Here is a 26,758-nt window from a genome sequence, read left to right as displayed (position 1 = left end):
GAGTCAGGAGCTGATAGCAGAGGATAGTATTTGCTGTCTTGGGCTGCCACCCTAAAAGCAATTACTTTACTCTCCTGCTAGTTAGAGGAATGCAAAAGGGACTGATTTGGCTCCAGTATGGATCAAGAGAAAGGAAAATGACTGATCCAGGGAAGTGGAGAGATGCTTAGAAGAGCAGCTGTGCACCGTACGGGTTCATGACAGATGACTGATGTGTAATCCAAAAGAAACCAATTAGGACGGATTGAGATAGATCAAAATCACCCTGGTGAAGGGACAGTGTTGAAGACTCAGAGATTTTGGAGACAAGGAGACACCGGGGCAGGATGGCTACTGTTTTGTGAAAGAAAAACTCCCAGATTGCCCTATTTCACACATCCAGTTTGGGCTTTGGAGAGCTTTGATTAGCATTTTATAGCTCTTTACATAGCTGTGATAGGGAGTGTTAACAGCTGCTCTCAATCAGACCTGTAATCTCTAAGCACCCTTCAGCTAGCTAAATGGTAGGAACAATTAAATACCCATCAGGGTGCCATGAGCTAGAAAAAATAGGAAGGTGCCCTCTTCAACAGGAGACTCCAAGGCAAGGCCCGGGGAGCTGTGTGAGGAAGACTCCAGGGCTACCTCCGTGCAGTGGGGAGCCTGCAGGGCTCCTTGAGCTGCCTGTCCTAAAGCCGACGTAGGGCAACTCAGACAAAAAGCCCAGCTCATGCGTGAAGGCAGTCTAGCTGTGCTTAGAGACTGGGTCCATAATGGAATTGAGTTAAGGTTAAATGAGCAGCCTTGCCTATGGCACTGGCAGCTACTTTTTTCTTTTTTTTTTTTTTCCTACCTTGGCATGGTGTGGAGGTAAACCTTTCATGCCTTTCTTCATCCCCAAAAGAAAGGTCGAAAACCGCTCAAAGTGAATTGCTTAAAAAAACCAGTCATTGTCCAGGGCAGATTGCTGCTGCCCACATGCTTCATCACAACGTGGGCTCCCCATCTCAACGTGGACCTCAGCCTCGTCTAGTCAGCACCAGTGGGAATTTGTGGCCAGTTTGTGTTCCCAGTTACCTCCGTGGGAAGTAACAGAGCAAGTCATGGGACCCAAAGGCTGTAGCCTTGCTAGTGAACTGAACAGTGGGAGGGCACGGCCTCCAGTGCTCACGCAAGGTTGTCCATACTGCTGGACTGGGAGCACGCTCCCCAGCTCAGTGTCCACCTCTGCCAGCGTGTGCTCACCCAGAGGCTGTTCCCAAGGACCAGTATGGATGAGACCAGCCTGGTCTGAAGGGTGAGAGTTTACCCATATGGATATGGTCCGTGCCTTGCCAGAGAGTGCTCGTTGGCTCACTTTATTCACTGCTTTATGGCTGCTACCAAGAGCACTGGTACTGGTGGGGGTCTGTAAGGAGGTCTGCCTATCCCCAGCTCTCCTGCCTGCCTCCTCAAGGCTGGGCCTGCCCCATTCAACCATGGACTAAAGCCTGTTGAAATGAAAGGCCTGTAGGGGAAAAAGGGGTAGGGGGAGTTGTTTTATACATAGTCAAACCAGCAATTTTTCCCCCTAATCCCATTACCTGAACTGATGTCGCCAGTGCTTTTCCCAAATAGTTGCCTGAAGCAGGCACTGGACAAGAAAATTCTTGCTTGAGGCATTAATGTTTGACGATGTTATAAACACAAAGGAAAGCGTTGGGTATCCTTACCTGCTGGCCATGCTGCCAGCTCTGCTTGGGATTACCCAGCCTGTGGAAATTCCTGTACACTCCAAGTATTTGCTGCAGACTTTCCAACTCTTTCTAAGAAATTTCTTAAATGGGATGAGTGGGGAATGAGCAGACAGCCACACACAGTAAAACTCTCAGGTGAGCTGCTTTTTAGTTGGCAGGCTGCAATAGATCTTTTCTTTAAAAGGCCCTCATACAAAAATCCAGTACAGGATGCTCACAGGTCTCATATTAATCCATATCTTTCTGAAGAGCTTTAAAATGGCCTTATAATCAATAATTGCATACAATTCTATTGAGACTAGCTGCATTTTACACTTCATGGATTCACTGTTAAATAGAAAAGAAAAAATAATGCGTCTTAATAGCAAGTTTATGTCCCCCAAAACTGGGCTCTTCAAAAAAAGCATCTCTTTCTTGAGAGGTATTTGGGTAAATTACAGTTTGACTCGATGATTTTAAGGGTCTTTTCCAACCTAAATGATTCTACTCTAAATCCTTCTCACTTCTCTCAGCTTGAGAAGATGTTTTATGCTTGTGATTGATTGATTGGTTTTGTGTGGATGTTTGTTGCCCTTCTGTGTTACTCCTAGCATACTGTCAATAAAGAAAAAAATGAGGTGACTGAAGGTTTGGCTAAGCTGACCCAGTTTATCAAAAATACATGGTTTCTATATTTAACGATTTTCTCTCTTCCTTATACTGAAGAACTTGGCATTAGTATGTACACTGCCAGTTAAATATGAAATGATAGGAAGTGTATAGTGGAATCTGATTGAAATAAATTCATCAGGGAGAGAGAAGATAACCAAATCTTATCCAGGAAAACAATCTCATATCCAGAAGTTGAAAATAAGCAGCTAAGCTTCTTCTGCAGTCTGAGCCTAGAGAATCATGTATACAGTAAAAAACTGCACCCTAACTTGTAGAAATAGGTCACAGGAGTATAATAAAAAAGGAAACGGGAAGATCTAATGGCAGGAAATAGGAGTGCAAACAAAGGAAAAAATATAGAGCAAAAATATAATGCTCAGTGCTTGTTGCATCTGCCCTCCCAGTTCCTGTGCAAAGGGCTCAAAGATTTTATATTTAATAGTTTAAGACCAATCTTGTCTCTTTTAGCATATTAAAGATTTTCTAAATTAGGATTAAAGATCTTGAAGCAGCTAGGATCAAAGCTTTTATAGCCAATGTTGAAGTGCATATTCTAAATGCTTATAATTGCTAAATAGAAATTGATTTGGCATATTATATGCATCATAACTTACAGCAGAGTTAATTAATTGGCAGTTACATTTCTTCCTAGGTAGCCTATGGCACTTTTTGATTAATTTTTAAACAAATTTAGTTCAGATTTCCTATTTCCTAAGCTTTTTTTGTTCCTGTGGCCTAAATGGGATGCACTGAAAAAATATTTATGGGTCCTTTCTACATTATGATGATTTTGCATTTTATAAGAAAATGGTAAAGAAGTTGCACTCTACCCAGAAAAGCAAACGGTTCTTTGCAAATGAGAGAGATGAAAACTACTGACATTGCTCTGTGCCCTTGTCCCAAGTCACGAAGTAGCACAGCGAGGTGGGCATCAGAGCCCAGCTTGAGTGTAGAAAGATGCAAGGGCTGAATTGGGGAACCAGGTCATTCCCTGACTGCAAGTTCCCTGGTAACAGCCGGTTTGCTGGAAATACTTCCAGCTGGGGATTTACTGTGCTGTCCTCACAGTATACGCCCATTAAAATACTGAGAGATTTGTCACTGATTTTAGCAAAGCAACATCTAATTGTGATAAACAGTAAATGTTTCACTTCTGCAAATTTGCTTTTTTTCTCCAATTCAAATGGGCAGCTGGGTTTTATAGCTCTGATTTGGAATATTCAACAGCCCCCTGAAAATGTAACGTACAGAAATGTGCCCACCTCCACAACCAGATCTCTTTTCAGGAACTTCAGGGGCACAGATTACAATGAACATTTCACAGTAAGAACATGTAGAGTTTTTTTCTCACACAAGTGATTTGACAATACCGTTTCTCTGATAAATTGAACTTAAAATACCTTCAGCTTTATTTTTAACTATCTAAGTTAAAACTGACTTCCTCCAAAATCATATCTCAGTAAGAATATTTTAAATAACTTCTAATGCAAATTCCACTTACTCTCTTGGTGTATCTACCTCTGTAAGTAATATCACCTTTCAGAACTTAACAGTAGCTTCATCTTCACTAATTGAAGATTGTCCATTTATCTGTTTTCTTTTGGGGGAGAGATCAATTCTTTATTTGGGTTTAGTTGTGTATTGAGACTGTAATGTGTGTCTATTTTTGGACAGTGACTCATATGGTAAAACCATCCCTTTTTGAAAGTGATGATCAGTCTGCAGTGTTCTGAAGCCCAGAATCACAATGAAGGAAAATTAGCCTTTATAAGCAATTTAGAGCTCCATATTTTCTGGGTTTATCGATTTATTGCATAATATCTGTGTTCATGATTTTTCCATAGGTTGGGGAAAGACCTGCGAAAGAAGAATTTTGCCCTCCATCCTATACTCACTACGAGGTCCCACCAAGTTTTTATCGATCTGCCATGATACTCAAGCCACAGTTAGGACTGGGTGCAGTGTCCAGGTTACCATCTGCAAAGAGCAGGATTCTCATTGCAAGTCAAAGATCCTCAGGTAGCTGTCTCCATCAGCAAGGAGAAATAACGAGTGCTCCCAGCCTCTATCATCCTGATACTTCAGGTAAAGTATGAACTTTCTTTCCTTTCCTTCAATTGTAGTCACCAATAAGATTTTTTTTTTCAGACAGAAATATCACAAAATGAGCAACATCTTGACCTGATGCTGCAAAGCTCCAACAGCACTCTTTGAGATGTGTCTTTTTATCCTGCAGCAAGGCTGACTAGGGAGTCTGGGACTTGCACAAAGGTTGTTTAACAGGTCATTGCCAAAGAAGGAGAATCAATTTCAGTAATAATTCTCATTGTGCTCTTTTTTATCATCCTCCTCCTTGCAAATGCCTGAAAAAACTTTGCTTTTGTCCTGTGGAAGATAACGGGGCATTTCCTTCCATCATGAAGACCCCATCATTCAATCTGAATGTGCCATTCCCCACCATGTTGTGCTCTGAAAGCCTGGGCAGTGTTCAGATGTGCCAGCAGAGATCTTGAAACTCTGAAGCCCTGGTGTACGCCTCTTTGGAGACAACATTTCTAATACTTTTTTCTTCCCAGCTACTGCCCAGCTCAGCATGACCCTGGGCAGAATTACAGGGGAGGGAAAAGCAAGAGAAGAGTCAGAAGGAGAAGTGTACGGTGCCACGAGACAGAGATAATAATTACTTCTACACAACACTCCTTGGTAGCCTCGAAAAGCTTGGAGGTTTTAACAACATACATTTAAACAGCAGCAAGTTCAGACACAACTGAAAATCAGTCATTGCCGGAGTGAAACATAGCAGCTGTTTAACAGGCTACAAGTCTGCAGAGATTTTTAAAAATAGTCATAAGGGATAAAGTTAAGTAATGACTTGGGTTCATATGGTCCCTCCTCTTGCCCTAGGATGGGATTGCTTCTGATAGATGTTTATTTAGCCTGTTCATGAAAAACTATAAAAACCTTCAATATGAGATCCTGGAGCCTCTGAAAGCAGGCTGCGCTGATGCATTACCTGCTTTCAAGTTAAACGTTTTCCCTAGTGTTTTGCCTAATCCCCTTTGTTGCAGTTTACTTCCTCTTCTATCTGGAGTGGATGTGGGGTCTTCTCCTCTTTGCAGGTATTTGAAAACTATTATTTTCTCTCCCCAGTGTCCATTTCTCCATACTAAGCTGCAGAAGAAATTTAGAGAAAATTAGAATGGCAATGGGCCATAAGTGTCTTTACTTACCCTGAGAGGACAGTATCAGTCAGTAAAACAGGTTGCCAGGATTTGGGATTTATCAGAAAATCAAGGTTCTCTGTAACACGGTGCCTCTTGCCACTATCCTTTACTATCTGACCCTGCATCTGGAGTTTATCTAAGTTGATGTCATTAGCAGAAGCTGACCAAGCTCAGCTGTATGTGACTTCTCAGACACTCCAAGATTGCACGCTGTGTAGTAAATACCAATTCAGCGCTGTGAGTTGAGTTCAGTCAGCACTGAACATGGGAATACAGGTGCAGAGAGCAATTGGATCATATTTTCCATTTAAATGAAACTGCAAGAGGCTGCAAGTTCAGCATATAAGTAGGGTAAGCCACTGCAGAACAGGAACCAGTTTAGGAGATAGATATGAGAGGAATATACAAACAGGACCTTTTAACAAATCCACTGTCTTTTCTGATCCTTGGAAATGAGCATAGTCTTGATTTTTATTCATCCATCGTGCCTATTATCCTGCATCATTGATGACTGCAGACATGACTTTTCCTTAGCCATTTTTAATCCATATAGGAACTTGTCTTGTATGTATTAATTGACTGTCTTCCTATATTATGTGACATTCTAAAATCTAAATGGTATCAGGCTATCAGTCCTATTTATTGTCTGTAATACTGCCTTTAAAAATGCCAGTGCATGAGAAGTATGCCTGAGGAAATTGCACTAGCTGTTAGTGCAATTCCTATTCCACTGAAGTTGTATTTCCTAAAGTTTTCATGTTTCTCAAAAGTTGGGGTTTTTTGATCTTATCACTGATTATTTCTTGAACCTTGTCTGCTTTGGAGGTCAAATTTAATTCATAGCTCTCCATAATTTCCGTCCTACAACTGTTACTTTGTTTGTTCCTCTCTAGTCTATTGATACCTCGCTGTTTCAAAGATACTGTTAGAGATAACTCATGGTAGTCCAATAATCTTGTCTGCCATCTCTTTCAGGATCCTGAAGTGTGTCTCATCTGGTCTTTGAGCTCTGACTGTTTTTATTGATTTTAAATTACGCAAGACTTGTTCTGGAGAGGTTGCTAATGTCTCTAGTTTTTCACTGTCCACCCCAGGATACATTGTTTTAACTTCTGGCATCTCACCTTCCATTTTCCTTGTGAGATGAAGAACGTGTTTAATTCTTCTGCAACATCTTATTCTGTTGCAAAGTACTTCTCATTGCTCTCTGTTGATTCAATGCCTCTCTGTATTGATCGTTTGTGTATTTCTGATATCTTATATTAGTTGCTTTACATTCTCTTTTTTTTTTTTTTGGCATTTTATTTCCCAATTATCTCTTCAAGATCGGCTGATAATCACCTTTTCCTTGTCCAAAGCCTTTGTCCTTGTATACCTCAAATGACTTAATCTTTCTCTCAGCAGCGTTCATAGGTCAGCAAACCAGTCTTTTCGTCTTGAATAATTCCTTTTAAGAAGAATGAGTTGCTCATGAAAGAGGCTGAAGTGACAGCAGACAGGCCAAGACTGGCATAGGAGTGGAAGGGCAGCAGAGAACTGGTTCCTGTGGCTGTGTCCGCACCAGTGCACAAACACAGACCAGAGATGGGTCTCTAGTTGCCACAGAGGGGCTGGATGGGACAGCAACCCCTGGCATGCCAGAGCTGGTGTGGGGCTGACTGGAGGGGCTCAGAGTAGGGCCAGGAACCATCTAGCCAATTGTTTTAAGGTATCCAACACCATTTTCAACCATTTTCCCTTAATTTGGCATTTGGTTGTGGTATTAAACTTTAATCTGCATTATTGGTTTTGCTGCAATATTTGAGAAATGGGATTAAACACAGCTTCAATAGAGTCATATTTACAAATATAAGCAAACGAAATGCGTGAACATATGGTCAGCATACTGGAAGTGGAGCTGGTAAGACCCTTGCTCATGGGTGTTGTGGGGTGTGAGGGCTTGGCTGACTGCAGGAAAAGCAGCTGGAGACTAGGAGGTATTTTTCTCTCAGGGATACCCATCCCACCTTCAAGACTGCTAATCAGCATCTCTTGCAGCTCAGTCCTGAGCTTTTAATCCAGTTTCTAATCCTAGTGATTTCAGTCCTGCCCTGGGGTAATGGAAGCAGAAGGATCTAGCCCGTTGCCATCCCGTGACAAAGTGTGAGGTACCATGGAGGCTTTTAAACTGAAATCGCCATGGCGCAGTATCGAGGACAGCAGCAGTGCCTCATAATGAGGATTTTATTCCCCTTTGCCATGCCATTCATAATGTAGCAGTCTGTTTAAGCAGCACTGATAAGCTGAGTGGTTTGGCCCATGTATAACACTAATACTCATAAAATTGACTCTGAAGTAATTGATAATTAAATCCCTGAACTGCTGTGATGGGCAGCAAGTACTACAAGTACATTAAGGGTTTCGTTAGTTTTAAGACATGCCAAGTAGAAAGTAAAATAATAATGAATGATCCAACAAGTGTGATCTCCAAATGTGATGCCTAAAATGTGACTGGAGCAGTGATGCTTCTTTGTCTGTAGGACATGGCACACGTGTTGGCATTGGCTGTGAGTTCCTTATTAAGCAGTGCTGGTCCTTAGGTGATGCTTTGCCTCAGATGGGTCAGGCAAGCAGCCTGACTGTAAGAAAAAGCATTCTGCACTGTAGGTAAGATAGGAAGTCATTGAATTATGATGTATTTAAAGGTGCAATAGTGTCTCTGAAAGCTTAACATTTGTTTGTTTTATGTGAATTGCCTCTGCTGTTTCTATGGGAAAATTGTAATTCAAAACAAGCATTGAAGGGTACTGTGTCTATAACATATAAATTATAAATATGTTTTCCTTGGTTATAAAGACTTCTTGGAGCAAGCATGTTAGGATTTGCATTAATTAGCTGATTATTTTCATGGGATTAATGTCTGATTTTGAAAAGTATAACAGAGATCTCATCATTAAAACTTCACTGAATTCTACTCATTAACTTCATTTAATTCTACATTTTTCAGGAGTATTTATGGTATTTTTTTCTCCAAGTGAGTTAATGAAATGTTGTTTCCTTATCATCTCTCTCTGTGTTAAATTTGCCAGTCCTGAGGGTCTAGCAGTTCCTCTCATTTCTAAGCAAGTTAACTCTTGTTAAAGATACAATTTATATCTAAATCAGGACAGCAATGTTTCTGATTAGTCAGACACACAGAGGTATATTCATTTATTTGTGTGTTTGCATATGTATAATGTATTTCATCATGAATGCTACAATATGCCTACAGTTTCTCCTGATAGGAAAGCTTTGCTTTCATGTTTATTCTCAGGAGTACCTAATACCTGAACAAGTAAATGAGATTTGGTAATAGAAAGGGGGTTTTGAGATTACTTCCCGAAATGCTGCATTACTGCTACTCCAGCTGTGTGCTTATTTTATAGGTTTGCAGTCTGAGGTGCTTGGATTTGAGCTGGCAAACTTCTAAATTATTTAAGGAAAGAGGTGACAAGGGGAGAATTCAGAGAGGAAAATATTCTCTATCCTCCACTAATCTGCAGTGTTTTCAGTTGGTGCTCTGCTTTTTTTGGGAGAGCAATCTGACCGTATTTCAAAAAGAAAAATTAAGTGCTCCAAAGAAAGACACACACTTCTTCAGAGTTTTGCTAAGGACATTGTCACCACACTCAAGACTTAGCGATATGCCAGCTCTCTGCTCCCAACAACTATTGCATCTTCAAAGAACCAAAATGCATCGTATGAGGAGGGTTGTCTATGTGACTCTTGTACCAAATTGTCAGTCAGGAGAACGGTGTCAGTAACAATCTGGGTGCAGCAGCAGGCAAATGCTTCGTACCCTACCTCCTCCCTGGCGAAAGCCAAGCATCGGCGCTGCCTGGGCACCCGCAGGCGCTTCTGAGCAGCTGATGAGCAGCGGCTGGGCAGATGAGACGTGGCTCTGGTGCACAGAGAAGTGTTCTTGCTGCTCTGGGCTTTCAGTGGAAAAATGCAGTGAGTGTGGCTCAGGCACTGACAATTCCTGTGCCGTGGGATGCAGCTGCTTTGCGCATCAGCTACAAAGCACACACAGTCATTTGCAGTTTGAAGGGCGAGCTGACAAATTCTTGGTATTGTGAGAACGTGCTAACCCGCCTTGGGTGACCTGGGAGCTGGGAAGGTACAGAGCAGCTTTTAGGGGCTTTTAAATCTGAATCAGGAGGAGATGAGCATTTCCTACCGTATGACGGTGGACTGGCCGATCAGAAATTAATTGATGTTCAGCAGTGACAACTGTTTTGCCTTTGGAACTGAACTGTCCCAGGCTTGACAGTATTTGGATGAGAGACCATCGGGGAGCTGGGCACAACCTGCTCACCGCTGTTTAGTTGTAAATCATTAAAGCCTCTGTTTTAAAGCCTCTTTCCTCAGTTCTTGTTCAGAGAGAAGTCATTATGTCTGTAACAAGGAAACCACAAAGGTAGTGGCAACAGAATAGGCTTCTTACTTGCGTAATTTGTTTTTAATTTGCAAAGATATCAATGACTGGGTTAACTCTGAGGTGGGTTAACTCTGCTTGTATTATCTCTGACTAATGCAGTGACCTTGCAGGTAACTTCTTTGCCCCAGATTCCCCAATATGCAAAGAGAATAATGGTGTTCAGAGCATCCTATAAAAGAAAGTGAGCTTTCTGAGAGAAAATGACATCTAATGATTAAAGTTTTAATGGAAATTCCTGTCAAAAAAAAAAAAAAGAACAACTAAAAACCCCACCACAAGAAAACAAAGTCTTGCCAAGGATCCCTGAATTGCAAGCAGAGTTGAAGTCTTGAACCGCTATTCTTTTTCATAAGAACATATCTGCGTAACTCCTTTCTTTAATTTTTCATTCATTTCAGCTAAAACCTATTTCATTTTTCACAGAAGTCACATGAAAGTTGCTTATATATGTGCATGGAGATGTGATTCATGTGCAGTGGGGATGCATAAGAAGTCTAGCTCAGACTTTTCTTAAGGCTCCCCAGACACATCTGGTTTGTGTCAATCAGTTGCTACCTCAAAAAGTTTTCATGTTTCTAGATGGGAACAGCTTGAAGTGTCATAGAAAATCACTTGTGTGCCATGCAGACAACAATACTTAATTCTATAATTAGCTTCAGGCAGTGAGATAGCTGGAAAGATTTTTTGCCAATTTTTTAAGCTTATTTTGGCAGATTTTTATTAAAATGAAAGCTGCTCATTAAAATAACTTTTGTTTTGAACTTCCAGATCTTGTTTGCTGGAGTGCTTCTATACTTCTAAGAAACAGAAAGAAAGAAAGAAAGAACATCCATCGTAAAACTTGATGATATTTAGAACAGAAAATACGTACAATAGGCTGATGTCTCATGTATTTTAATGAGAAAGAAGACACAAAATGACTTAGCTTTAAGGATTTGAATGCACCCCTAATGAGGATAATGTCCTGCCCGCAGGTCCTCGTGGTACAGAAGAGCTGGATTACAAAGAAGAGAATTGAAAAATAATTTAAGGGTAATCATGAGTTCAAGATACAAAATATTGTTAGTTCAGGGGTAATTTGAAATGAAGTCATAAACTGAAACACTCACGGAAGTGTGAGAAAACACACTGAATCCTCTGCCTGGGTCTGGGAGAATGCTTTTGAAGAAAAGATAGAGGTGTCTCGGCATTTTGTCACCAAAAACTTTCTGGTTTTAAGGAAATTCTTCTGCTTCAGTGTCACTCATGGTGCTCAGTGTGCCGCAGACTGCAGGTGCTTGGTTGCACAGCAGTGCAGAGAACGGACAGCGCAGGGACTCGGTGTGGGCATCCCTGCGGTTGAGCTGGGGACATGGGAGTCCCATGCCCACTGTACTAGGGCAAGTACATTTCAAATGCTTTTTAAATAAAACCATTTCTAACGACTCCCCCCACTGCCCCAGTGGAATTTCCCCTGTTCTGCTGCAGGAAATTTGTGATATTTATAGCTTTTTGCTGTAAAATGGAAAGATTTCTCCCTCCACCTCAATTTTCAGAGATTCTTAGGAAAAAGGAATCTCAATTCTCAGCTTACATAGTGCAGGTGGTGTTGGTGCATTTTTCAGAAACCTGTAAAACCCACAAGAGACAGTGGGTTCCCTACTGCCACTGACGTGAGTGGGTTCCTTGCTCCTGCAGCCGCTTGCCACGAGTACTCGCCTCTGCTTCAGATCTGGGGGCTACCTGGGCTTGGTCCTGTCACCGATGCAACACAGGGAGTATTTTGCACACTGTGACTGAGTTGTGTGGCTTTTATCACCCGCAGTTGCCCTTCTGTAATTAGTCCTTTAGGTAGCTGGTGAGGCTGATGTTTGGCCATGCCCAGCCACTAGCAAGCGTATGACTGTGCAGCCAGCTGGGTAAACAAGATGGTCTGACCCATCCAAAATTCTTCTGAAGTGTTTGTATCAGCATTGGTGGGGGCATGACGAGTCTGATTGTGGAAGGGAGAGAGCACAGGATCATCCTTTCATGGTAAAAATGCAGCCTTATACTGGCATAAGCCAATCTGAGTCCCACCGTGCAGCAGTTGTTAACACAAGAAGATATTGGTCCTGTCAAATAGAAAGATTCTGTCCGAAAGATGATTAGTATGTCATTTCTAGCATTTGGGACTCTTAAATTAAGCCTTTCACTGGACACTTTTTCTTGTTCCCACATGAAAATTAGTTCATGTCATTCACACTAATTGCAAGCTGTGCTGGTAGCACTGAGGGAAACGTTGAGATCAGGTTCTGTAGTGCCTTGCGGTGGAGTCATTTAGATGAGGTGTGAATGTCCCCAGCAGTGGGGAGGGAAGAAGTCTGGCTTGACGGTGCTTTGCAGATAACCATAAGCCACCTGTGATAGACCACTGTCAAAGCAATGCTGCACAAGCCTGGCAGTAAACTGATGCAAAACATCGCTGCTTATCTGGTCTCCATGCTAATGTGCCTGCACTGCTCTTCACCTGCACCTGGAGCCCACAGCTACCTCGGAGCCCATCTTCACATCGTCCAAATGAAGCCAGATTCAGGATCAGAGTCTAAAATTGCCCCTGTTGGTGCCAAAAAAGTGAACGGGGATTTTAGCAGTCTTTTATTACACACTGTGGATATTTATTATTTTCATTTGGGTTACTCTCCACGACATGTCCTCCTCCGGGCTGATAAAGGTGCTGCAGTCAGACATCCATCTCCTTGTGTCTTAATAAAGGCCTCAACTTGTGAAGAGTGGGTACAGAAAATGCGTTTTTAAGAGTCTGTAGTATATAAATTATTTTGTTTGTTGAGCAAGGAGCATTTTTTGATGTCTTTTACAGGAATGTGTTTTATAGGATAACAAAACTCTTTTTAGTTTGCTGTTACTCATATTTCTATTTCAAAAGAAAAGGCTTAGTTTTGTTAAACAAAGCGTAGTATTATTATTGTGATGAGGTACACAACTATCTTTCAAAATCCCCATAACATTTTTCTGCTCAAAGGAGTTAGTCTTGTTTTCTATAAAGTCTCCTCAAAGTGTAATGCTTCATTAAAATTAATAAGGCTGTGACCTACATAGTTTACAAAAGAATTAAATACTGTAATAATATGAAGACCATATTCTCACTGTGCAGTTAATTGCTATTTTTCCTTTATATTATGAATGTTCACTTCTTCCTTTGAAGTACGTGTCAGACTAATGCACAAATAGTGTTCACCGAATGAGAATGGGAAAAGGGTGACTTTGTGGCCTTTTCTGGCAAAATATGTTGATAGTTTTAATGCTGCCTTTTGTCCTAACCCACCGGTCCTGATAACTGGTTAAACACTCTAGCATCAGCTTTTGGAGAGCTTTATTAATTTATTTTTTTTTTTAGTATATATTTTTACTGCTCAGAATTCCACAGGGAACAGGAATCTGATATTGTCAAACCTACAGAGAAAAGCTCTGTACAAATTTTATGTACAATTGAGGTCCAGATCCACTTGGTATCCAGAAGCAAACTCTAATCTTTGGTCCTTGAAGATAATCCTGCCATATTCAGGGTCCAGGAAGACAATTTGGCACATTTATGGATCTATGTTCTGGATTTGCCTAGAAGAGATTGCCTAAGCAAGAGCAGCAGAATACAGGGTAGGACACAAGCTAGAGACAGGTGACCGGTTAGTAGTTGCCGCGGGCGGACATGGTAGCCAAACTACTGTTGTTGCCTGACTTCATCTATTATAAGCCCGCTATTGGCAGTTGTCTGAGACTTGGTTGATGTCATTCACTAGGCTGATGGTTTATAGTAAGTAGAAGTCCATCAATGGAAATGGCTGGTGGTATGTTAAAAAAGTACAACTTTACAGGTCACGTCCTTGTTCCTGGGCTTGGTGCAAGAAAAGGGCATTTTCTTTCAGCAAAATTTGAAAGAAAGACTTCAAAGAAGTGTTTTCTTTGATGGAATACAAAGAAGTCCTGTGTCCTTGAAGAGGATTGTTGGTGTTCTACAATAGTTTCCAAAATTGGAGGCTATGCATAGCATGTTTGTCTCTGTGTCTGAGTTTCCTTTAATTGGCACATAACAAATGTAAAATTAGAAAGTGATACAGCATAAAAGAAGATAACATTAAAAAAAATCTTAGCAGACTTGAACTATGTTACTTTGCTGGAAGTTTGAGTTATGCCCCATGGGTCCTTGCTACATTTCACGTTTTAAAAATTATTGCCAGCTGTAATTGTTCCACAGAACTTTTAGTGGAGCAAAGTATAAGACATCACTGCAGTTTGAGCAGCCGTTAAAACTTGTATTCAGTCTTTATACTGACTTTACGTAGCTGGGTGATACAGGTAATGGTCAGTATATGCCAGTTAAGTTTATTAATAAAAATTTCTTTCTTTTCCTTCTTTCAGTTGATCTTAAGAAAGGCTCATGTTCAAGTGCTGCAAAATCAAATCTCCCCAAGCCCTGCCAGTCTGGACTTCGTCCTCCAGGTTATTCACGGTTGCCAGCAGCTAAGCTGGCTGCATTTGGTTTTGTGAGGAGCTCAAGCGTATCCTCTGTCTCCAGCAACCAGTCAAACGACAGTGCTCAGAGTGATCAAAGCAGGACAACCAACCGTAAGTCAAAAAAGTGTCCTTTCTGGAGGGCTATTAAATAGATGTATTCCAGGATTGTCCAGGCTGGAGTTTGTGTCTAATTTAGGACTAATGTAAGGTGTGCAGCACTCACTAATGTCTTCTGTGCCACTGAGCTGTAGGTTTGGTATCTTGATTTCCCAGTGTAATTTTTTAAAATATTATTGATAATAGATATATAGGTGCTGAATGTACATGGCATATAGAAGGGGCTGGTTTCCCTGTTGCAGAGAAAATCACATTAAGAGTGAACCTGAGGTATTTTTGCATTTTGTTTGTACTTAGAATATCCCTTCTTACAAGCTGAAGGAAGTAAATAATCACACTAAACTGTGTTTGGTAAGTACATTGCAGTATGCAGAAGAGTTTAGGACAAAGATTATCTAAAATGAGCAACATAGTCTTTCTCATCTGCTTTTCTTCTGCCTCTTAATATGTAGTGTAATAAACTGCATGTAAACTAATCATAGTTTAGAAAATTTATCAAATAATGCCAGTAATATGAAAGGGATCAGAACTGATCTCGTAGCTCTTATCTCATCTACCAGACTTGGAAGGATCTTGTGGCTGAAATGTCATTTCAAATCCTATTTTCTGTAAAGACCATTAATTTTATTAGATACAAAATAATACCCACTGGATTGTGTGGTCCTTGGGAAGTGCGTGCATGCCCTGGGCTCGGAGCGGAAAGGGGGATTGAGGGATTTTCATGCCCATTCTTCTTTGAAGACTGGATTGAGCCTGAACTGTGTCAATATCAAAGCAAGCGGTATCAGCCCTGGAGGGGTGCAGACGGGGCGGACCAAGTGATATGAAGCACCAGAGGAGACAAGATGCTGCAGGCTGCTAAATCTTTAGAAGAAGCATTAGTAATCTTGGACCTAGAGAGTTACATCGGACTCTTCATTCGTCTTAAAAGAAGTTGATTTCATTTATATATTCTGGTGTATTTTTATATTATATTTGTACATTAAGCCCATAAAAACTGAAACTATATTCCAGTCACTGGAAGGATGTGGAACTATTTGGCGCATACATTTTGTTCCAGCTCACTTAGTTGAAGATGGTAACCCTCTTTAATGTTGCGATTAGGATGTTGTGACCAACTTGTGCATGTTGCAAGAATGTTTCTGACGGTTATGAAAATTACCCAGGGGAAGTGTTCTGCTTGTACAAATTCATGTAGAGATGAGCTCAGCCTGTCACCTGATGAAAAATAGGACCCATCAGTTCTGCTCTTGCTGACAAGTTAGATAGCTCATCTAAGCAGTTGTCTAGGTTCCCTCTACCTCCGTGGGAGAGCAAGAGAATGAGCCCCTCCTGAGGGTCATCTCTCTGATGTGGTTCCTGTGAACAGCTGTCCAGCCCAGAAGTCTTTTATTTGTCTTTAATTCCAAATGGATAATGCTTCCTCCTGGACCAGGGTGAGGGAAGAAGAAGATGTGTTGCCAAGCAGGTGAAGGCACTCCCTGTGTTTAGGGTGTCAGCCCTTGGGTAAGTCATCACACGAGAAGACACCTAACATCACCTGCTTTCTGTGGATTAAGGCAACACAACTCCCGTTCATCACTCCTGATAGGGCAGATAGGTAGGAAGAAAAAATTGTTTCCTTCCTGTTGAATTATTAACTTTCATAGAAATGTTATCAGTGTGAAAATGGATCATCTTTTTCTATTTATAGTCTTATGTGCCAGCAAGAGTTAAATAAGTTGCCCAACACCCAGGGAGCACAAATTAGTTGCTTTCCATTCTACCGCAGCTTATTTAACACAGATCAGCAGTGCACTTCAACATGCGCAGAAAGTAACCCCAAGAGTGGATGTAGGGGAGAACTATTGGCTCAGGAATCTTAGCATGACATATTATTTCTTCCCTTCGCTGTCTGCTGGAAGATGGTTTTATTTAAATTAAATAAATAGCTGATTCTGTAGTTACTACCTGAGATCTTATCTTTGACTACATCAGGCTTCCTAGAGGGCAGGGTAAAGTTTTACTGTTAATTTCCTAGCTCAGTAGGGTAGAAAATGCAAAATGATCTAGCTTTAGAAATCTTTAAACATATATGATAACACAATTTCCTATTTAAGCAGCATCTCTGCATGTCAGGGAGACAGAAGTAATTGAAAACATCTTACAAGTGTGCATATATTATAAATAGAGGGGCTGCTACTGTTGTAAACGGAGGGGCTCACCTCAAGATCTTGTATCTGCCGTAAAAAAAATCATGATGTATTGTAAGTTGCTAAAAAGCAGATGACTGTGGCTGGGTGACAGGAAAACACGGGTTTATTTTAGGGGCAGAGTGTTTTAGAGGAAATGGTGATTCTTGAAGGGGTCATAGTGAGATCCTGTTCTTGCTTTTCTCTCCCCTGCCAGATGTCTGAGGGTGCTAGCTCTTCCCAAACCCCTGATGGTTACATTTCTTTTCAGAAATCCCAAGTGTCTCATTTTGGCATACTAATACTCATTAAAGACTGTCTAGAGAGTAAAACCCCACTTGTTTAGAGTAAGGAGACGTGATGTTTGTGTTGCAGGGAAGTTTGTTAATGGAGCTGCGATGTGGCAGCTTTGTTCTCCACCAGATTTCTCCCCTTCCTGTGACCTCTCTGAAAGCAGTGAGCCTGGATGTGCACCGAGCCTGTGCTACGCTCCTCGGCTGACTTTCTGGCAATAGCTCACATATTCTGATCAACTCAATTAAATGGATTTGCAGCGGTGGGGCCGTGCTCTTTTCCCATGGTAGGGACAGGGCAGGCTGTGCAGCACTTGCCTGCTAGTCCTCTGGTCTTTCCTGGAGTCCCATCCCTGGAGTGTGGGTATAAGCCAGGCTGCTGTTCGCCGATAACACACCAACTGCGACAGCCGTGCCATCAGCTGCTAATCAGGATCAGTCGTAACGGGGCTCTGCTCCTATGGGGCCCAGCCCAATTGTCTGCTGAGGCTGGAGGGACAGCTCTGACATCCCAACCGCTCGGCATCTCGCCACCTTCTGTGGCAGGGAACTGACCAGCAAGCCAGGGTCACTAGTCTGTTTTGGCCATTTAAAATCCACTCTTTGGTGCTTACGTGTAACTTGCACAGTGGAGCTAGGGTGAAGCTCATTCACGATTACAGTGGCATGTAAGGCAGCTTCTCACCTTGCCGAAGGAGGTGGGATGCAGAAGCCAAAGACCATTCCTTTTTGGAGCTGGGTCCTAGGATAGATCAGGGGAGCTCACCACGGCTCACCACTGGCTGTCCTGTCACGTTCAAAATAAAATGGTTAAAACGGTTCAGGGTGAGCTCTTTGTTCGATATGGTGAACAAGGGCATTTGTGTTTGAATAAAACAACTCAGAGAAGCATAGGCAGTGAGAGCTTGCTGTACCAATGGAGGGGGTCCATCCTTTGTTGCTACTAATGGTCCTCTCCTGAGCGTGCAGCTCTGCCTGCCGCTTCCACACCTCCCATCCCAAGGCTTCCCACATCAGAGCAGCTCTATACCACAGTACAGCAAGGCCCACGTAAGGTCTTCTGCTGGGGCAAAGCCACGCAGCCTGGCACCTGTGGGACAGCTGGGAAACCCCAGGCTGAGGGTCAGCTCCAGGTCCTGCTATCAGCCCTCCTCAAATTTGTTCCGTGCCACTGATAGGTTTTTCCAGTAATATTTTTGTTCAAGATGACCTGAAAAGTTCAAGTTTACCCTCAGCTCTGGCCTACTGGTTTTGAGGTTTAAAAATGCATAATATTCTAAACCAATGTTCTTTATTTAGGCAGAGGGGTTTTTTGTATGTCAGGAAACTAGTCGAGTTTGTTTACACTCTGAATTGGCTAGAATTGAAAAATTCAGATACTTCAGTCTAAGAGGAACATGAGTTTTCTCTGCTAAATATGAGAAAAAGTGAATGACTAGCAAAGTCATGTTAAGGTTGAAACCAGTATGATTTGGAGTAGAATTAAACAATTGTGTAAACATAAAGGAAAGACTCCTAAATAGCTAACTTACAACAAAATACCTAACTTCGTGTATTTTCCCTTGAAATTTTAAATACAGTATATTGAAGCTTCACCTGTTTCTGCCCCAAATAAAATTTGCCTAAGAGGTTCACGTCGTACACCAAAGGCCCACAGTTGTGGGATGTGGTTCCCAATATTATCTTGTGATTCTGCAGTGCAGTAATACAATGCCCAGGCTGTAGTTTCTGTTTTACTAGTTTGAGGTCTTAGAGTTCTCTCGCTTGTATCTACATTTCTACTGATCATCTGAATATCCTGCTCACGTAATTAGTTTTATGTACTTCCTCAGAATAGACTCTAACGTGCTGTAAGTACCACATGGGAAACAGTTCATTAAGCACCATGAAACAGTTTGATGTGTGGAGGATTAGAAGAAGGACGGATTGTTTAGAATGAGTTGAGGTATGGTAACTGCTATGAGTTTAGGAAATGAAAGAATGTAGGTATAATATCAGGAAATACTTCATAGTCATAAGGTCTACTAGTCTGTTAAATAATCTTCCAAGTCAAGTGATGAAATCCCTGTTGCTTAAGATTCTTAAAATAGAATAATAGCATGGCGTTAGAGGCAATTCTTCTCCAGCGAGGTGCTAGACTAAAAGACATTATGCTATTCAATATCTACCCACAGCTCTGAAGCAATTGCTTTTCAGACTGAGCAAGGAAATGGTGAAGAATATTTTGAAACTTGTTTTAATATCTCATGACAGCTATTGTTTTGTTTAAAATTATAGAAGCATGAAACTGCATGTGTTATGTAAACTTGCATGATCTCCTCTCCAATGTATAGATTTCATGCTGGTTTTTGACCTTGCGTTGCCTGGACTTGCTAAATGCTGAATTTCCATTCTAATAAGCAAAGATGTCAAAGTGTCAGATTCAGGTGAGCAGAGAAATGGGGAAATTAAAGTGAGCACAGAAGCCTTGAATACATGGCTAATTGCCTCCAAAAAAGGTAGAACATTCAAAATTGTCACATGATGGACAGATATACCAATTGTTCTTAAATACATAAGTGTGTAAATGCAAAGATTTTCCTATATGAAAATACATTCCAATCATATTTCTATGACTGATTTTCTATTCATTTTTCTACATGACAAATTCAAAATTTTTTTCCCTTCTGATCTTACTCTGATATTAATATTTTGATGGAAGAATCACTTTATGCCGTCACTTCGCTCTGAATAGGACTAAAATAGAACAGTATCGAGTTAGGATTTTCAGCTTTGTGGGGTGAAGCATCTGGAAAAGTGCAGTATGTCAGCCAGGGAGAGCAAGGGATGAAAAGACATTTTAGCTGCCTTCCAGACTCTCAGCATTTACTTTTCATACTCTAGTTGTTACAACTGAGAAAAAAAAAAACATTCAAAGAATGACTTGGAGGTGTAGGCACAGCAGTTTCTCTCTGTTTGCAGAGATTGAAACAACAGTGCTGAAGTATAACTTGTCCATTAATTTCAGTGGGGTTTAGATACAGTGCTTGTGATAGTATTTTAAATGTGATAATATTTTAATAGCTTAGATAATGTCTTTACACTGTTACCTCTTCCCCTGCCCATTGGAGCACACAGAAGAGGGAAGCAGTACCACACTGGGAGGGTCTGTACCACTCCCTGCAATGAATAAGTAAAGGAAGGAAGATCAAGCTGGTTTGGAAATGAGGAACTACTTTTATATGAAGATGCCAACCTGAAACATTTGGAGGGGTTGCAAATTTACTGAGCTGAAGTTTGTCAAAACTGAAAAAAATCCATGAAACTTTCATTTCTGCAAAGCCCACCTTTTATAACCAAAGAACAGTTGAAATAATTTTGCCAGCTCCACTTCAACAGAGAACTTAATCATCATGTTTGTTATTGTTGTAAAATGCCATATCAAATCTGCGTTTTTAGTTGTAGAAGGCTGGTCTGGGAGATTCTGTGTCTAAATTGTGCTAAAATTGTCCTGGCTCAGACCTGGCAGCTCCAGTTCCAGTTTTTGGCACTTATTTCTGTCTGGCTTTTTAAAAGTGACTTAAATTATCCACCTCACTTTCCCATCTGTAAAATGGGGTGGGAGAGTACAAATGTTTGCACAGGTATTGGGTAATGGGGCGACAAGGAAGAAATGCATAGTGACAAATCCTCTTTCCTGGCCCATTTCCACACAGGATTATTTGACTGATTACGAGCGCCTAATTTAGTCACCATGACTCTTAGTGTTTAATCTGCAGAGGGTAAAAAGCAGTTCAAACCACTGGCACACCAGGCTGCCAGACACCAGGTTCACTGGAGAAGGTAGTGCATCGCCCCACAATTAGATTATTCCCATCACAGGCACCCAAACTATCCCTCTCCTTTGACTCTGTGGGGAGATGATTCAGTGATCAGTCTCATGAACGTAGCTACTGTGGCAGCCTGCTTAGGTACCTCTATACTGGGCTGTTTCATCAGCCCCTTCTTTATTTTAAAGATGTCCTGTGGCTGGTTTTATTCTGCCTTGGTCAATAGGAGAGCATGACTAGTTTTTTTATTGCAGTAGAATGGACCTCATTCATTTTTTAGAGGGATACAGAGAAATCAGTGAAGCCATTTCTAAAATAACTATTTTTTTCAGTCTTTAAATCACATTTTCTAAAGCAATTAGTCTTCAGGGAGCCTGAAGGGGATCCGTCTGATAGGGATTTGAGGGGCAACATGAGGCTGGTCCCCTCTGCAGCCTGGGTTGGAAGAGAGCTGCTGGTGAAGTGTGACTTTTAAAGTCTGGGGAAAAGCCACGGTCAGTCCGGAGCCTGTAACAGGGGCAAGCACAGCACATGTCTTTCTGGGGATGCACAGCACTCAGAACAGTAGCATTTAAAATGGCCTTTTGAAAATATGAAGGCAAGCAGCAACTGGAACATATCTGTCACATCCAAATTAAAACCCGTCTGAAGACCAGAAAATTCACTATAAATTGTCTCCGTTTCATACTGTAATCTTCCTATTCTATCTGATGAGAGGGAAATACTCGTTTAGAAGTGAACCCTGTGGGCATTCATTGAAATGGATTAATCTCTTAATTTAGCCCAAAGAAAAATTAAGAAATAAAGCTTTGAAGAAGTGAGAGCTCTTCCGTTTCTCTTCTTCTTCTTTTATTTGTTTTCTTTTTAAAAACTTTTTTCTTCCTTTTTTTTTCTTTTTTTTTTCTTTCTCCATTCTGGACTAATCTGCCTTCTAATGAAATTGCAGTTAAAATCTTCATAGTCTCCCACTAATGAAGTATGACCTTGCAGGACTTCTGCTGCTCCTGCAGCAGATGCTTCCTCTTCAGCATATCCCTCTCATGCATTTCATTACAGTTTTTAAATCAGTATTTAGAAAGGGTTAATTCTGATGTCTAACTATGGGGCCCATCACTGGGGTATTTCATTGACTTCATCCACAGGTTTTGTGCTTTCGGAAATTCAAGCTTTTGGAAATCTAGATGCATTCAAATCCATAAAGATCCATCTCCAAAAAGCACCACATATTCTGCATTTTGTATTGTCTGTGAGGTTGGAGCTGGTAAGCACAGTGAGGGACTCCAGCTTTAAAATCCATGAGTCAAACAGGTGCCCAATTGAACCAATTACTGTCAATGACAAAAATCATTACAGACTCTATGACAATAGGCTTTTTCCAAAGAGAGTTTTTCCCAAAACTAAGCATTAATTAAAAGATATAAGATATTTGATATGGCAGTTATGAGCCAATTTTGAGTTACAGCAAGACAAAGAAATACCTATGTCACAGTTTTGAATTATGGAAACTTTGAAAGGATTTTTGAAATTATATTTTCCCTTGTGTAATTTCTGCTTAGGGTCAGTGAGGCTGTTAGCTTTTTTTCCTAAACAAGAGGCAAATAACCTTGAGGTTCAGTGTTTCTTTGATCTCTTTCAAGAATGACAAAATTAAAAAAGTGAGTCTGAGATGATCTCATTGCAATCATATTATTAATAGCTGTTGTCAAAGGTGAAATATTATGAATTTGTTAAGCACACAGTTCAATCCACTGTGTGCCTTACTAGCAATAAACAGGACTAAAGTTATAAATACTGTAAATACTACCGGCAAATCGCATTTAGACCAAAAGGTTTCAGAGAACAGAGCTGGCCTCTTTACAATACATGAAAAATCAATTAACAAAATGTTATGCCCTTGCAAAATGAAGTGTGGATAATGAACACAAATAAATGGGGATTTGAAAAAAGCCTGTATACTTGTCCCTTTTGGGGAGGGAGAGTGACTGATTAGTTTAGGAGAACCATGGTGGATTAGTGCAGGTATGTATTAAGAGTGGAGCAAAGGAAGACAAACTTCAAAGAAGTTTCTAATCTTTGATCCCATTATGAATCCTGTAGAAGACTCGTGAATTCTAATTTAGTAGCAAGAGAAGTGTTACAGCCAAAAGAGTGCGGTGCTATTTATAGAGGAAAAACTTTTCCCATGTAGAGGTTGGGCTGGAATCTCACTCATGACATTTTTTCCATCACACTAATCTAGTCCAAACAGGTTAAAATTGAGGTCATTTATGTAAGTCTTCCAGGTGCTCTTGAGAGTATCTGCAATAAAAAGAAGAAAGAGCATCTTTTGAGGCTTTCAGTATTGCCACAAGTCTGTTAGTTGTGATACAAGAACTTGAAAATTGCAGCTTAAACAGCCTTTCCTTCCAGCTTGCTGCTTGACAGTCTCTAGAGACCTGGGCAAGATTAGATGAGGCTGTAAACAGCTCAAAATGTTGTGCTTCTTTGTCTTGTGACAGGTGCGAGACCATAGGCTTTCAATTTGGGATTTCCAAAGTTAATTTAAAAGCTGGAAGAAAGCTAACTGAGGTCTGAAATAAGTAAACCAGCAGTGGCAGAAAAATGACAAACTGAGACCCTCCAACCAAGAACACTAAGCTGAATAAAATGGAAACAGTTGCAGAATATTTTCCTCCCGGGCGGGACTTATCACAAACTGTAGGCTACTGGCACACTACACATCAGTGATACCACCATCAGCGGCTAGCAAATGTTCAGTCCCTTGGACATGAGCCTGAGAAATGGTAGGATGCTTCCCATGTGCCAGCTTTAAGGGTCCACTTGTGGGGCTGGTGTGGTTGGAGGAGAAAGCTGCTGTTGTTCGGTTTGAACTGTGATTTGCAAAAAAAGCTTTGACTGTTCCTTATGGCAAGGAGTCAATTAAGCTGGGCTACATGGTGTAAATCTTTGATTTATGCTGTTCCCAACTTCACAGACTGCCGATATGGTTTCATGCAGTATAAGTTACCATCACCATATCCATAGAAGGCTACACAATCAGGAATACTTATGCAGAAATGTGAGCATTTAGGATGAGAGAATAAAGTGCTCTTATTCACAGATGCGAACGGGACCTTGCCAGAATAGCTGGCAGCGTTCCCATGTGAACCTCGACATCTGATTGTGCGTTGGTGAGGTCCATCTCAGAATGGAGCACATCTCTTGCTGTGTGCAGATTCACCAAGCGGTCAGAAGGTTACTGTGTTATGTTAGTGCACACCATCTGAATTGGGCTGTTAGGTGTTGTACCGTATGTGTTTCTATATAAAAAGGTAGACGTTGCTAACCAGAATGCAATGGAGATGATGCCGATGCTGGCCAGCTGGGGGACCGATGCCAGGAGCAACCACCAGCAATGCTAACTCTGCACAGTGGACCTTGATGACACAAAACGAGCCCAGATCAGTTAGTTCTTGCATGTCATGAACCTTTCTCCAGCTGAACGTGACATCAGTCATCTCTTTTTGTTTTCTTATTTAAAGCAATCTTCTCAAAGAAGACAAATTCCATGATATTCCTTAATTAAACTGCTACAAAGAAAGAAAATAGCTTCTAATTGGCAAAAAAACAATTGGGAGACACCCTTCTACCTCACCACTGAAAGTAGAGAAGGAATACAGTAAGCGAAGGAATGAGTTGTTTTCTACCACTGCTTTGCATCTCAAAAATAGGGTACATTTCAGGTGCCATGATAGCTTAATATTTATATTTGGTCAGTTGTTAACTTCCTTTCTATCACACGTTACAGTTATACTGTCTTCCTGCCAACCATTCCTGGAAAGGTATGTACAACCTCCAGAGAAAACTAAGCAAAACTGAGTGAGGAATGACATGTTTTGAATAAAATGGCATATCTTGATCAAAACATCTCATGACCAAACCTGGGAAACCCTTGTATCCCCTTCTCTTGCTGCTAAACTGTGTGGATTAGGGTGGGCCAGAGCTCAGTCTGTGTCCTGAAGTGCGTGGTATGACTTTCTTGGGTTAGATGAAAGAATTAAAAATGCATCACTTTTAACCAGTATTTTTCTCCTAAAAAAAAGTTTATGTAATTTATTTGGCACTTTTTATAAACTCTTCTGCTCACTTCTTACTGCACAGTACGAGATGATCTAGGAATTAATATTACTTTCGTAATCTGAGGAACGGGGATTTCCCAATGAACGTTATTACAATACTTTTATTTAAACTGAAGGCCTATTTTTAGATGCTTGGATGTGTCCTGGGATAAAATGTTCCTTCTCTGACATGTTCTAATGTTGACTAAATGTATTATGTACTGCATATAGGTATCTAAGGAATTTTAATTGTCTCAGAGGTACACAATAGCTTTTTAGAATTAGGATATTTATCACTTGTCACAGCTTGTAAATTTAGATACAGAACAGGCCTGTACACTGTCAAGCTGTGTGGGAAAGTAAGAAGAATAAGAGGTAGCGTCATGGTCTCTGTATGCCTTCCAAACACATTAATAGTTAGTATGTTCTAAAAATGTCTAAGATGTAGTTTAAAAAAGCTTAAACCTGAAAGTAAGATGCATGAAAATGTAAAAGAAAAAAGCTGATGCTAAGAAACTCTCTCTTATGCGCACAAGTCAGTCCTGCTCCTTTGGCACAGTGGTAGTTGCTCTAAGAAACGTACTGAATTATGCATGGCTTACCAGTGATCCTGCACTGGAGCTCGGTTGTGATGGTGGGAAGCTTTGGGGAATGTGTGCACTCCTGAACTGTCATCTACCTGTTGTGCGAATCAAAAGTATCTGCAGATAAAAAATTCAGATTAATTGAACAAAGCCCCCGAGCAGCTCGCTAAGAGATATAAGCTTGCTATCAGTCACAGTCGGAAGATTAAACTATGGACCGTCAGGCTGAACAATTTGCAGCTAGGATTAATTTGGTATTCCCCACTTTAGGGCATGCGAGCTATTGTGTTAAAAGACCTAGTAAAACTAGTCTAAAACTTCAAAGGTTCATACCTTTTAAAATAGACTGGCTTTTTCAAGGAGCCCACAGTTTTGTAACCATGTCATTTTTTTTTAGTTTTTTTTTTTTTTTAAATAGGTTTGGGTAGGTGGCAAACTTTTCACTAGCTGTCGTAAACTGTTTTCTGCCTGTAGCCGGGGGCTGTGGGAAGTGCTTCTTCACCGCTGTCTGGGCAGAGGTGAAGCAAAGCAACAAGGTCATGCCCAGCCCTGGTGTGGGTGAGGACAAAACGTCGCAGGTCTTTGGCCCATGGGAGGACAATTTTCTCTAGCAGCTTGACATGACAGAAGCCGTGCGGTAATAGAGGGTGAATGCCTCTCGTTTGTATTTACACACTTCTGATTTGGGCAATAGAGATTTAATCACTATTGATGGAAGTGCTGGTTTCCTAACTACTGTTATTGTGTCCACGTGAGAAATATATCAGAAGAATGATTAGGCACTAGCTTCACTTCTTAATGCTTCTCATATCCTGATACCAGTCTGCACAGAGCCTCTCCTTCATCCACTTTTTCTCTGTGATCATCAACAGTGATCCTCTGATCTCTGCAGTCATCCATTTATGACTTCTGCCCTTCCCATATGGCCATATATTTGGAGTAATCATCCTGCTAAAATATGCTATGTTGCCTATTTTAACAGTTTTAAAAATGTGGTCATTCAATTAGTGTTTCATTCCAAAATGCCTGTGCACTCTCTCTGGTTTTGCTGGTTTGTCTCATGCCTTTAGACAAGGGACTCCCTGTCTTACTGGTGCTGTCCATCACTTGCATGGCACCATGCACGCTCCTGGTGATGCAAGTGATT

The 26,758-nt window shown here is 41.0% G+C and overlaps 1 protein-coding gene across 4 annotated transcripts in view; it reads left to right on the top strand.

Annotated features, from left to right (window-relative positions):
• Positions 1-26,758, top strand: part of MTUS2 (microtubule associated scaffold protein 2) — a 310,760-nt gene that overhangs the window by 115,847 nt on the left and 168,155 nt on the right. For all 4 annotated transcript variants that reach the window (XM_069808064.1, XM_069808063.1, XM_069808065.1 and 1 more), the window contains 2 exons: positions 4,211-4,451; positions 14,445-14,651. In XM_069808064.1, coding sequence (XP_069664165.1) covers positions 4,211-4,451; positions 14,445-14,651 — 448 coding nt within the window. The remainder of the gene's footprint in view (positions 1-4,210; positions 4,452-14,444; positions 14,652-26,758) is intronic.

This window comes from Haliaeetus albicilla, chromosome 20 (assembly GCF_947461875.1).
Source record: "Haliaeetus albicilla chromosome 20, bHalAlb1.1, whole genome shotgun sequence".
NCBI lineage: Eukaryota > Metazoa > Chordata > Aves > Accipitriformes > Accipitridae > Haliaeetus > Haliaeetus albicilla.
This window is presented reverse-complemented; position numbering and strand designations above follow the sequence as displayed.